At 37.5% G+C, this 14212-nt stretch overlaps 3 protein-coding genes across 3 annotated transcripts; 2 read left to right on the top strand and 1 right to left on the bottom strand.

Annotated features, from left to right (window-relative positions):
• The first annotated feature begins 5492 nt into the window (after positions 1 to 5492).
• Positions 5493 to 6084, top strand: LOC5573146 (ejaculatory bulb-specific protein 3). The gene has a single exon (XM_001660712.2). The coding sequence runs from the start codon at positions 5508 to 5510 to the stop codon at positions 5985 to 5987; it is 480 nt and encodes a 159-aa protein (XP_001660762.1). The 5' UTR covers positions 5493 to 5507; the 3' UTR covers positions 5988 to 6084.
• Positions 6085 to 6788: 704 nt separating this feature from the next.
• On the bottom strand, positions 6789 to 7374 carry LOC5573147 (ejaculatory bulb-specific protein 3). Its single transcript, XM_001660713.2, has 2 exons — positions 7343 to 7374; positions 6789 to 7245 (listed from the first exon to the last, which is right to left on the bottom strand). The coding sequence occupies exon 2, from the start codon at positions 7224 to 7226 to the stop codon at positions 6840 to 6842; it is 387 nt and encodes a 128-aa protein (XP_001660763.1). The 5' UTR covers positions 7227 to 7245; positions 7343 to 7374; the 3' UTR covers positions 6789 to 6839.
• Positions 7375 to 8515: 1141 nt separating this feature from the next.
• LOC5573148 (ejaculatory bulb-specific protein 3) lies at positions 8516 to 9177 on the top strand. The gene is made up of 2 exons (XM_001660714.2): positions 8516 to 8535; positions 8627 to 9177. The coding sequence occupies exon 2, from the start codon at positions 8646 to 8648 to the stop codon at positions 9030 to 9032; it is 387 nt and encodes a 128-aa protein (XP_001660764.1). The 5' UTR covers positions 8516 to 8535; positions 8627 to 8645; the 3' UTR covers positions 9033 to 9177.
• Positions 9178 to 14212: the final 5035 nt, after the last annotated feature.

The raw sequence follows: 14212 nt of genomic DNA on the forward strand, positions 1-14212 counted from the left end.
TTTTTTTTGTGAAAAGAAAACTTAAATGGAATTGCTTTTTTTTTGTTTTTGATTCTTTTCTTCTTCTTATTGAAATAAAAAATAAAAATGAACATTTACTGAATTTCGGTAAAAATGTGCCGAAACTATCGGCAAAGCATTGCCGATCTGCTCAGCAAATTTTGACAGCTGGATGAGTTATACTTTTTACAGTCGTGTTCGGCACTTTGAACTTTTACCGAGATTTTCGCCGAGATCTCAGCTGTTGGGTTCTCGGAGAAATGTTTTGCCGGCCTCGGCGATATAAATTAAGTGTGTAACGGATCCATCCAGTAGATTTTCCACCGCACTGAGCATATATGCAGAGAAAGTTAATTCATCGGTTTTTGGCAGCCAGCGAATTCCAAACACCGATTCTGCCACATCGGACTCTGAACTCCACACCTTAACAACTGACGTACATTGCTCTCCCAAACGAGATATTACTTCCGGGCGGTTGGAGGCAAGGTTTCTTATTTCAAACTCTCCCTGTTAGTGAACATATCGCAGATCTTCTGCCAAACAGAGGATTCCCCCCACAGAATTTCGACTGTCTAGAATATCATCCACGTTGTGACCTTTAACTATTGCTTCGGCAGCGTCTGGAACGTTTTGCTCGTATTCCTTTGTGGCTCCGAAATACCCACGATTATCAAATAAACGGCCGGCTCTTCTAATGGATCTTTACGGTACAGGAACATCTGTGATTTCTGATCTTGTTGTAAGATCTTGAACTGATGATACATTTCCTTAATTTCACCAGTTAATGCCACTCGTCGCTGTCTGAATCGATATTGCACACTCTTTAGAGGCATCCAGGCATCAACATATCAGGGCCTGACGGAAGCTTCGAGTTAAGTGATCCACCGTCCGGCATCCCAAATCAAACACAGTTTTTGTGGTTTCTTTGGGTTGATCACCAAGCCCGATGGCAAGTACCATTCCCAATCTAGATCATTAGTGCGCACCCCTTTTCGAATAGTCGTCCAATAAAACGTGCATTCGTTGACACAGTCCAGGTGGCTTCTGCATCTTTCGTTCCACGCTCTTCAAACGGCTCAAGGCCATGGTGTAACTTCCTTCCTAATAAGGCCAGTTGCGAAGCCTCCTGGTACACGCCTAGTAGGTGATTCCAGAATCTGTCTGGCTATTGTGTTCTCTGTAGACTCAAGCTTGGTTCCCAAATGCGATGTCCATTAGGATATGCTGCTTTACCAATTGATGTAGCTGCTGATCTTCCGATGGACGACTGACGTGAAAAAATCCTCGTGAATGCTCAGATTTACCTAACACACCACCGTTTACGCACCATCCTAATCTGGTTTTTGTGACGACTGGCTGGCCGCGATTCCGCTCTCTAATCTTCAGCGGAGCCGCCAAATACAAATGCTATGCTATAGTTCAATAAGCCATAGTTTCCCAAACTGTGGGTCGCGACCCCCAGGGGGGTCGTGAGCTAGTGTTTAGTGGGTCGCGAAAAAAAAATCTTTCTTTATCTATTTTCTAAGTTTTGAATGTTTCCTCGATCTTTAGCCACTTCATAACAGACATTATCTTCATTAATTAAAAAAATAAATCTTGTGGTGATGAACTATGCAGGTCAGAGAATACTAAATAATGATCACAATTTGATTTGAACATTTATCTTAATCTTAACTGTCAAAGTCGTTAGGTAGTAACAAATTCCTGATGAACAATGTTGCTGTAGTTTGAGTTTCCGTAAGAGAAGAATGAAAACTAATGACTTTCAAATATTTAATTTTCCTCAAACACTGAAAGTTTCAATTGATTTTGAGTATGATTTTCACGCCTTGTCATTGATCATAGACAAAGTATCGAAATACCATGCAAGTTACAATAAAGAATTCATTTTTTCAATAATTTATACCTGGTGGGTCGCGAAAAAGACGCCTGATGGCTAGGTGGGTCGCGCACCTAAAAAGTTTGGGAACCTATGCAATAAGCAATTGCGGCCGAGCTTCTTTGTATACTTCGATAGGGAGCCCTTTGAGGTACGGAAAGTTTTTTTTATTAGATCATCCATCTTGATAGACTGAACAGATAGTTTCATTGATACAACGGTGCGTGCGTTAACCAAGCTTATTTCTAACTGAAGAGAAAAATGTTAAAAAATATGTTGTCATCAAGTATGAGAAGCTTAACTATAATAAAGTAAATATACATAATTTACTAGCAAAATTTTCAGATTTATTTATATTTTTGGTAAAAACAATCTAAAAATAGTGTTTTACTAAATCCAGGATAACTCATGAAGCGGCAGATGACGGCAGCTAATTTTTTGTATACGACTAGTCAAGAACATAAGTTTTATTGTCGCGAAGAAAGAAAAGTGTGGTCACGCGGGGCTTTTTTGTTGTGGTGGATGGATAATTTGGTGAAAATATGTTAAAAAATGCTTATATTTGAGAAAATTTTCATGAATTTATATTTTCCAAATGTATTTCTGAAACATATTGCGTGTTGACGAAGTGTTTTGAAGAAGTCATCTCTAAACTGGTGTTCCAATAAACTTTTAAACGGAATTCAAGATAGTTTGTCCCATATGTATATCTACCTCTCTATCTATCCTTTGATTTTTATTAGAGTAATAGTATTGTGTTTGATAAAAGCCATATTATACGATACCAGTTTGGTGATGACTTTTTCAAAACACTTCGTCAACATACAATATGTTTTAGAAATACATTTAAAAAAATATAAATTAATGAAAAGTTTCTCAAATTTAATCATTTTTTAACATATTTTCATCAAATTTTCAAACCTCCACAGCAAAAAAGCCCCACGTGGCCCCACTTTTCTTTCTTCGGGACAATAATGCCGCTTCATAAGTTATCCTAGATTTTGTAATAGTGTTTTAGACTGTTTTTACCAAAAATATAAATAAATCTGAAAATTTTGCTAGTAAATTATGTATATTTACTTTATTATATTTAAGATTCTCATACTTGATGACAAAATATTTTTTAACATTTTTTTTTGTATGAAAAAATGATCAAAATCGATTTTTTGACTGTTTTTACTAAATTGTCATATATCGCAATCCACGTCAGTGATAGAGTGTAAGTGTCTTCCGAAGAAATGTCAAAAATACCTCAATGAACAACTTTGCAAAAGAAAGTTTTTTGCTACGACGCTCCTATCAAAAGATAAAACTGATCTAGATCAGTTTTCACTTATCTAGATCAAATCTGAATGTGTCAAAACATAGTACAAGTTATTCCAAAACACTTTCTCGAAGACACCAAACCTCTAGGGTGCATATCTAGAGTACTAGAGGTTTTAGCCGTCGAAAACTGCGATCTGCCCCAATTTGCGTCGTCATCTCGCTGGCTTTCCGAAGCATGTGCGTCGTAAACCGCCCAAAGAATGCGAGATTTACTATCTTTGAAGTCAAAAAAAAACTATCTTTGAAGTCAATCCACTTGAGCTTGATCATCGATGGCAGCTTTTCGACCAGGTCGTGTAACATAGTCGGATTTTTGCTTCGCCGACACTAGATGGTCACGGTAATACTGGACCGTCATTCCATATCCAATAAGAGTGTCCAGTCTTCCTTCTCTTGGAGAAGGTGTGAACCGAATTTGTCCCAGAATGGAATTGATTCAAACTTCTGGCCGACCAAACAGCATGCTCAACGTGTCGATCACACTTGAAACCGGCGCTGGAAGTAACAGGCGGCTCCGAACTGCCGCTAATGCATCACCTCGCAAACAACGTTGCAGACCGATAAGGTTCTCCGCATTAGAGTAACCGCATTCGGTAGTCGAGTTCTCGAAATAACCTATAAAAACTGACCAGTCTTCCAGATTCCCGGAAAAACTGGGCAGATCCTTCGGCAACACCTGTCGAGCAGTCAATTGCGAATTCGTCAGGGCAGATAAGCCTGGGTTGATATGTGAGGCTGCCTGAACTTGTCCTGGATTTGGTTCACTCCTCAGGGCTCCTAGACCTGGATATGAACAACTTTCTTCAGGAACTGTAGGTAGGTGTAACAGATGCGACGGTAAACTGGAAGGAGAAATAATTTGTTGTATTTGGACATTCTACTCTCTTCACGCTTCAAATACCGAAACAGGATCTCGATCTATGACTGCTTGTTGATTCGCTTTAGGATACGCACCGGTATACTTCCCTTGGCTGGATTTACTTATCGGTTCAGGGAATGGCGGCATTCCACCATCTAATGGCAGATTCATCGCCTATTCCACAGCATTCTGTATACGCGGTCCGTACAGCATATTGAACTTCTCCGCGAAACCCATATGCTCCAGTATTCTTTGTAATTCTTCTCGACGTGTGTCCTCTTCATACCGAATCTTCTTCAGACGTTTACGGTTCGTGTCAACTCCATCCTGCACTCATTTATCGGCTTGTTTGCTACGTACCTCCTCAGCATCTTTCGCATCTTCCTTACTAGGCTTCTGTTGTTCCGTGTTTACTCTATGCACCGAAGATACGCTGCTATTCGAGCTGGGATTGGTCAATGTAACCTGTAGCTGCGAATTCAATATTCGGTATTTTTCAGCTAGATATTTTTCTTCCAGACTTCGAATCAGATCCGTACGAAGCTTCTCATCTTCAATTTTCTTCTTCGCTAACGCATGATCCTCTTCATGCTGACGTCGTTGTCTCTCCAATTTTTTTGCGCTCTAGTTCCGCCTCCATTTCACACTGCAGTCTCTGTTGTTCGATTCGCGCCTTCTCGAGTTCTGCTTCTTGTTTTCGACGCTCTTCTTCTTTCAGGACATGCTTCAGCTCCAGTTGCTTCCTTTCTTCGAGCTGTAGCAACTCTAGTTGCCAAATACACACTATTTTTCTATCAAAACACACTAATGGTCACTATATCCGCTTCCCACTGACGAGATTGCCGAGACTGAACAAATAATATCACCAGAGATATCATAATTTCAAATGATAATGAACACGCCTCAAAATGCGACAGGTTTGGAGCTGCCGAACAGATTCGCCTGCAGCTCTTATGGGAAAGCTGCCGAAGAGAATGAGCTGCTGACAATAGTCACACTGACAAAAGAAGCACGGCATCGGCACTTACAAAAGAAGCACGGCATCGGCTTAGACTGACGAGAATACGTAAATTCCCCTTTGAAAAAAGATACAATTTTTGATCTGAAAAATTGCACATGTTCGAAAATTTTGAGGACATATTCGAAACCAGCAGGCCAACATCCATTTGCAATTTCACATTCATTGCAAATGGTCAAAGCAATTCAAAAAAAAATCAATTTTGTCGCCCAGTGTAATTTTTCGCACATGCAAACCACAACCAGTTCAATGTCAACTCTTTCAATTGGCCCGAGCCGCTGGACACATGGACTGTGTCTATGGGGGGTTACATAGGATCGTCGTGAGATTGCAGCCACGGCACCTCAAATGCACAATCTCAAGGAAGAAAGTCATCTGCACGGACGCAGTGCGAAAGGATTATAAATAGCTGAGTCAGCATCGGAATGGATCATAGTTCAATTTCGGCATCGAAACCAAGTGCACACTTCAAAGTGCTCAACAGATCATTCACCCACAAATTTGGTGCTACCGATACCATCATGAAGATCTTCGTCGTTGCTTTGGCCCTGATCGCTGCGGTTGCTGCCCAGGATGAAGCCATGTACACCTCCAAGTTCGATAACATCAATCTGGATGAGATTCTGATGTCGGACCGTTTGTTCAAGAACTACTACAACTGCTTGACCGATGCCGGACCGTGCACTCCTGAAGGCAACGAGTTGAAGCGAGTTCTGCCGGAAGCTCTGGAGACGAACTGTGCCAAGTGCAGCCCCAAGCAGCGTGAAGCTGGAACCCGTGCCATCAAGTATGTGACCGAGAACCGCGCCGAGGAATGGAAGGTTCTGCGGGCTCGTTTCGATCCGGAAGACAAGTACGTCGCCCAGTATCTGGCTGAAGCCGAGAAGGAAGGAATCAAACTGTAAGCTGATGGGCTTCCAAAAACTAGTGTTTCTAATTCATTGTTCTGTTAACCTGAGTGAATGTTAGCGCCATAGTAGAATAAACAATTATCAAATTCAGCATGTCGTCTTTCTATTAGCATATTTTTTCCTAATGAATTTCTGGCTCTAGTATTTATCGATAGTACCTATCATCACTTTTAATGATCTTAAAATTTAGTCCGGATGAGTCACTCCATTGCTTTTAAGCATCCATAAACCGTTAGAATTGCAATTGTCGGAATACTATGAATAATTCGTCTGCCAGACAAAACAAATTTCGCGTCGAATCTAAAAACATATTGAGTCATAGTGACGATCTTGTTTTGTACAACTAATCAACGATAACAATCTGAAATAGGTATTTATTGATCAGCAAAATTTCAGATGGCAGAGCGTTGAAGATCAGCAAATCAAAGTACTATAGGTATTTGGGTTTGACAATAGTCGTTGTTATCGTTCTTTTTAAACGATTGTTCTTCGACAAGTTCTTCAAAGTTGTTATTAGTACCCTAAAAAAAGATGCTGCCATGATTTTTCAAAAAAATCAAAAGTCCATTTTCGGTTTTCGGGTAACATTGATAATGGATATGTTAAGTTTAACTCAGTTGCTCTTCAACATTGGAGGCGAACGACCTTTGAAGATCATTCACGAAAAAACGATCATTTTCGACATCCCGCACCCCTGTTTTCAAAAATCTTGTATGAAAAATAGTAATTTATCGATCGAAAATTAAGTGTTCTAAGAAGTTTATTTTTAACGGGTAGTATTGACAATGGATTCAGTTTGTGAAAGATCATTTCATTTGGTATATTTTTGAGACTAGAAAAATGTCTTTACAGCTTGATTCCATCCTTGTCTGCATCAGCAACGTATTTCTGGACGTACTTGTTATCTGGGTCGTACTTGGCCTTCAGCATGGTCCATTCCTCTGGCTTGTTCTCGGTCAGGAATTTGATGATCTTGGTGCTGGACGTTTGCTGTTTTTCACTACATTTAGAGCAGTTGTTCTCCAGGGAATCGGGCAGGACACGCTTCAGTTCGTTTCCTTCCGGAGTGCAAGCTCCAGTATCCATCAGGCAGTTGAAGTAGTTCTTGAACAAACGATCCGACTTCAGGATCTCATCAATGTCGATGCTGTCGTACTTGGTGGTGTACTTGTCTTCTTGAGGCCTAGCAGCAGCAACGGCGAACAGGGCCAGAACAACGATGAAGAATTTCATTTTTCAACTGTTTTTTATGCTAAAACGATATTGTTTGATCAAAAGATAAGTAGTTAGTACACAAATCCTGTGAGAAAATCTTTCAAAGGATTCAAATGAAACCAAGATCAACTCACCTTGTTTCTTGAAGCTGAGCTGATTTGAACTATGCTCCTATCAAATCTAACAGCTGCTATATATACCGGCAGATTGCAGAGTTCTTCTCTTCTCCATCCTGCGGGATGTTGGTTTTTGCTATCGCACTTGCTCTTCCTTTTGAAGCTTGTGTGAGTTAATGATCATTTACCACGGTACCACCGATCGCGAGGAAATGAATGTGTTCATGTCGTCATTTAATTCTGCAGCGTCATAAGGTATGGATGATAGCTCGCGAAAACAGCTTGCCAAGGAGCTTGATCTGTATTTTTTAATCGATTAACATCAATAATGATGGGGAAAAGTATGAATCATCTGAAAATCAGTTTACGCTCAATGCATAGCTCATTATAAAAATTTGTACTGTGACGCTCTCAGCGCTTTTGTATGCATCGTAATATTATTTATTCCCATTTTCTTCAAATAGTGTGAACAAATTCCATTGAATATCATCAAATGAATACGAATTTAAACCACCAATTCCTCAGCCGAGTGGTAAGAGTCCACGGCTACAAAGCAAAGTCATCCTGAAGGTCTGGGTTCGATTTCCAGCCGATCCAGGATCTTTTCGTAATGGAAATTTCCTTGACTTCCCTGGGCATGAAGTATCATCGTACCTGCCACACGATATACGAATGCAAAAATAGCAAGTTGGGCATACTGATACTAGGCAAAATTGTTCACAAACGTAGTTCTAAAATTCTCAGCTTCTAATTGATATTGCATTTTGACACTTTATATTTGAACAACATCTACCTACTTAATAAAAAATGTCACTTAGTATCTCATTTCTATTCCGAAAGTTGAAGATTTTGAGGTTAAAAAATTGTCAAACATATTTGTAATTCTGTGGAAAAATTTCAGCTCGTTTTCTTGGAAACGAGCAAAACTAGGGCATGCCAAAATAGAGGATTTTGTATTCGACGTGCGCTGCTATTATACAGAACAGCACTGTACATGACGACATGAATGCGCTCATATCCTTGCGATCGATTGTACCATGGTTAATGATTATTATCTCACACAAGCTTCAATGCGGAGAGCAATGCGTGATAGAAAAAAAACACATCCCGCAGGATGGAGAAGAGAAGAACTCTGCAACCTGCCACTATATATAGCCGTTGTTTGGTTTGATAGGAGCATAGTTCAAATCAGCTCAGCTTCAAGAAACAAGGTGAGTCGATCTTGGGTGAATTTGAGTGCTTTGCTAGATTTTCGAACAGGACTTCGTACTAACTAATTCTTCTGAAACAATATCGCTTCAGCCTAAAAATCTTTCGAAAAATGAAATTCTTCATCGTTGCTCTGGCCCTGTTTGCCGCCGCTGCCGCAAGGCCACAGGAGGACAAGTACACCACCAAATACGACAGCATCGACATTGATGAGATCCTGAAGTCGGACCGTTTGTTCAAGAACTACTTCAACTGCCTGATGGATACTGGAGCTTGCACTCCGGAAGGAAACGAACTGAAGCGTGTCCTGCCTGATTCCCTGGAGAACAACTGCTCAAAGTGTAGCGAGAAACAGCAAACCTCCAGCACAAAGATCATCAAATTCTTGACCGAGAACAAGCCAGAGGAATGGACCATGTTGAAGGCCAAGTACGACCCAGATAACAAGTATGTCCAGAAATACGTGGCTGATGCCGACAAGGATGGAATCAAGCTGTAAACGAAATGACACTTACCTGGAATCCACGAATTATTAACGACCTACAGCGAAGATTTTTCTGTAATCTTATCATTTTCGATCATGAACTACGGATCTCTGTAATAAGTTGAAGACTGTATCAATAAAATTGAAAATTTGGTTTAAATATGACTCTAACATGAGAAATATCACATTCTATTAGAAGTTCAATAATTCAAAAATGGGAATGGATGGTTAACGCAGGCAGATCCTAAGGATTTTCCCAGTGCAGGATAAATAACATCATAACCTTATGAGAATCCTTTGAAGGATTCAGCTTCATTAAGAAATTTGTTGAACACCTAGTTCTACGGTTTGTAGTTAATTTCTATGGAAAAGATTAATCAGCGATTGCCCTTATGTCTCATATAAAGCCTGACTTTTAGTTCTGCTAGAAACTACTTTTATCTATATTCCGTTATATATAAGCCTACTTTTCATCAAGAAGATGAACAATATAATGGTCTACTTTTCCTACCAGACGAAACAGTGCTGAAAAGTGCTACTTTTTAGTACTGTTAACGGTGCTGAAAAGTAGCACTTTTCAGCACTGTTTTTGGTGTTGTCAACTATTGAATATTGAATCACACGTCTCTTCTCTAATTGCTCTGGATTATTCAAAAACTTATTTAACTACAGTCAACTCTCCCTTACTCGATATTGAAGGGACCATCGAGTTAGGGAAGTATCGAGTTACAGAACACAAAACCAATGCAACTGCGATCCAAGGGACTATCGAGTTTGCCATGAAAACTAACTTTTACTATGATTCTTTAACTCGATATCGAGTTACGAAATATCGAGTAAGGGAGAGTTAACTCTAGTTTCTGATTCTACATACAATGGGCGATCCAAATCCGACTCATTCTTATTAATTATAGGATTTACGGGCGGACGTAGAATATGTAGTTAAAATAACATGTTGACTCACAAAATATCCGAATTTTTCTGCAAAAGGTTCGTTCGGGCCTCATCTGCCAATATGAGGAACAACAGTGTGTAAAATATGCCAGATAATTGCATATGAATGCAGCGTCTTTCCTGTTCCGAACGTACTTCAAATGTGCTACCGATGGAAGAGTAAAAATTTGTGAAAGTCCTGTATGAACAATATCTTAGCCTACGAGATTGAAAACTCTGATTCGATATTACACGTGGATGTTTGTCCATGTGAGTTGCCTTCTGTTTCTAGAAATAATCCAACTAGAACGGCATTGCAAAAAATGTTGTATGCAATGCGTTGCAAAACTCTATTTTTTCACCTCTCGTCGTATGACAGATGGCGTGATGAAAAACAGCCTATTACGATGAGAAGTTGCAAAAATAACTATTTGGCCCGCGTCATGCTCATTGGCGTAGGAACAGGGGGATGGGCAGGGGGGCCAGGCCCCCCCAGAGTCATTCAGGCCCCCTCCAGAATTTTGGATGATAATATATATAAATATTTAAAAAAGTAATAATTTAAATAATTTTGAATTCTAGAAAAATCTTCTGAATCTATTGACAAACATACATTCTTCAGTAGTTACGTTTTTTTATTTTGTTCAACAATAGTGGGAAAACTGCGCTTGTCGTACACAGCATCAGTGTGGCGGTCCTGACCTCGGTGAATCATGCGACAATCGAAAAATTAATCGTCCGACTGCCACTCGACATCTCCAGTGCAAAATACTGTAATACAAAAAAGCGAGAGTATCCTGGGAATTCGGTTCCTTAAATTCGTATTTTTTGTATGGTGCAAACAATACTATTTCAAATGTTTTAGCATAGAATTTCAACTGCTATTTTCTTGAAGGGTGCCCTGATCGAGGTGTCCGGTGATGATGATTGCCCTGTCATAAGATTATTTTAAAGAAATACACTCATTATTTACAACTCGTATAGTATCAGTCAAAACAATTTGATAAAAAAGCTGCCGGCAAATAAATAAATAAGCAAAATTACTAAAGGAACTTCTTTATCATAAGATAGCAAGGCCTAATTCATAACACATCTCTCCAAGAAATTTCAACCTGACTGCTTCTAGGAAAAGTTAAAACATCGGCTGTAGGTTTTTGTTCCAGCAATATCTCTTTTCTTTGTTATCGCTTCATTTTTTTTTAAATAATTTCGCATGAATGAACTTTTTGCTTAAATTCTAAATTAACTCTACCAAGAAAAAAAATACAGTCTCAAGAATTTTCGTTTAATCAAATTAGTTTGGGTAAATCGAAGAGTGGCTTTAAACCTTTTGTTACAAATCTCTTAGAAATTAGTTAAATAATATTATGAGATTTGTTCATGTTAAAGTCGATTCCGAAATGTGTTCCCGAATTCAAGGAGTTAAGAAAAACAGATTTAACCTTTTAAACGATCATACTTCGCATTGGCATTTTTTACAAAAAAAAAACAATGTTTTTGTCAAATTCCTTCATATACCGTTTTGATTCAAGCATATAAATAGGAACATTATGTATGATACCTAAGCGTTATCAAGCTACTAAATCACTTTAACTTCGAATGGTGGGTAAATATTTGAACTTTACTGCTAAAAAAATAAAAACTAGTGATCTTTACATGCTTCTTATTCCGGTCCTCACTTTTGCTTCATATTACGGACACTTTGATACGAACTCCGGACAGCTCAAAAAACAAAACTAAAATAGTTTAATTATTGATTAGGCTTCCTCGCCGTAAGAGCTAAGTCAAAACTAGTTGCACAGTATAAATTTTCATGGATTGCTATGCTGAAAATGAGAATGCTTATTAAAACGCGCGTGGAAGCTGCGAACTTTTAAACGGAAAATTTTGAAACATTTCAAGTGAAACCTTTCCCATGCAAAGTTGAGTGTCCGGAGTTTGAATCAGAACGGTAGTTTTCCCAAAAAGTTATTAAAACTTTTAACAAAGTTTATCAAAGTTCATTCCGAAATATTTTCAAAATACATCGTAAATTGCGTCACTAATCTCCTTTGTTTATTTTTTTCTCCTGTAAACTCTACTATAAATCCCCGGGTTACACAGGAATTATATACGAAAAATATTTTGGGAATGTCCTTTGACTTCGAATATTCAGAGAAAATTTATTGAAAAAACTCAGGAATACTTTTGCTTCCAAAATAATCTGTGAAGAATCATTTAGCAAAATAACTGGGCAGGGATTTATTAAGAAATTCGTACAAAAATCTTCCTCAGCGAATTTCAAAAGTAATTGAAAATTTCCTATATTATGAATTTGTACCACAAGACATCTTTGGCTTTGTTGAAAATACCACCAATATTTTCATGTTAAACTTCTTCAGTTCTACCACAATATTTAAATATTCCCTGCAAGCAAGAAAAACATAGTTTTAAGATTAATCTGTTCGCCATACGTTTATGAAGCATCGAAGTTCAAAACAAACACCTTTATTAAAAATTCCATCCGTTTTAACATAAATCATTATCTTTTATGGAAAACGATATATATGAACAAAGTTTTAAGTTAATCCTAAAAAACACCAATGTTTTCTCTGTGGTACAGGTCAGGACGTCAAAAAGATTCAAAAATTCTACGGTGAATTCTTGAATTTCCTGACAAGAATTCAGGATTTTTAAAAATTCAATTTGACCTTAAATAATAAAAAAGTAGAAGTCAATGAAGCGATTCGTTGAGTAATTTCTGAAGATATTTCTAAAAAATATTGTTTATTGTTTATTGTATAATCATCTTCGATAATAATATCGTACAGACTAAATGACTAACCTATATTCTTAATCCTAGTTTTAAAACAGTTCTTCGACAAATTAAAATCAAACATTTCACAAACAGAGTTAAAATTCCTTAAACAAGAGGTGAGAGGGTTATTATATCCGTAGTTCGTTCTGTGCATAGGGATGGCCATGAGTGGTGCATAACGCAGTAAGAAGAATGCATAGATTTTTAGATATTCTTTATAGAAGAATGCTTGAATTAACATTCGGAAGAAAAATATATAACCTAAAAAAATACTCACTGAATTTTCTAGCGAATATTTTTTTTAGAAGTTCGAGAATGAATTGTAAAATCCTTTCGTAAATCTATTGAAAAATTTCTGTTAAGATATTCACACTAGATTCGATAATGCTGTTTAAATTAAAACACCTCTGGAAAATTGATGGGTGGAACCATGTGACTTTTTGGAATGATTCTAGGACAACATTTCAGGGGAAATAATAACATAATTATCCGAAGGAATCTCTGAACACATTTATCGGGAAAATTTTGAGCTAAACATATTCCGTTAAAAACTTTAGAATTGTTGAATTAAAAAATAGGTAGGCGTTATTGAAGAAATTTCAAAATATAAAATGCCAGAGAGAATTTTGAAAGAATTCGAGGATCAATATCAAATTGATTTTAAAATAAACCTAAACTGCCTATAAAAGCATAACTGTCCCATATGGAATTAGTAGACTTTGAGAAAACAGAGCTCAAAGTTCCAAGTTTGTCTTCTCATACAAATGTTTATACTTTTCTAGTACATTTCAGCATGCTATATTCATTTAGCATCACCGCACAGATAATTCATTTTGCTCATATTAATCAGCAAAAAATATAAACATGAACAAATTTCACGTTTTACAGTTACTATTCGAGTTGAAAGTTCATATAGAGACTGTAAGGCCTTTTTCCAATATGGGACTACACCATCTTCAAATTTTTCCACAACATTTTCGAACATAAAGAAAGAATCCAATGCTGCTGATCTTGAAGACAATTTTGGTAGTATTTCTTGTACTATTTGTTACCGAAAATCCTCTACAAATTATTAATGAACAAATGGATGATATTTTTACAAACAATTAAAATTTTTGTGTAATAAGTACGTAGTTTACCTTCATGGAAAAATGTTAAAAAATCAGAATTCTTCACAAGATTTTTTTAAGCAATTTGATACAGATTCTTCGAAAAATGTTATGGTCAGATTAGAAAGCCTAAAGAAACTCCAGAATCTGTTAAATAATATCTACTAATCTCGGATATGATTTTCCGTGGGAGTCCCATCAGGAACTCTGTGAAAACTTGTTACGGAAATGGATTATGACGAGATCCTCGGTACCTACAAATTTCGTGCAAGAACTACAAACCACTCGTGAGTTCTTTAGAAGAATTCTTAAAGGAATTTTTAACTGGATTAGACAAAGAATTAATATTTTCCGTA

The sequence above is a fragment of the Aedes aegypti genome, chromosome 2 (assembly GCF_002204515.2).
Source record: "Aedes aegypti strain LVP_AGWG chromosome 2, AaegL5.0 Primary Assembly, whole genome shotgun sequence".
In the NCBI taxonomy this organism is placed as follows: domain Eukaryota; kingdom Metazoa; phylum Arthropoda; class Insecta; order Diptera; family Culicidae; genus Aedes; species Aedes aegypti.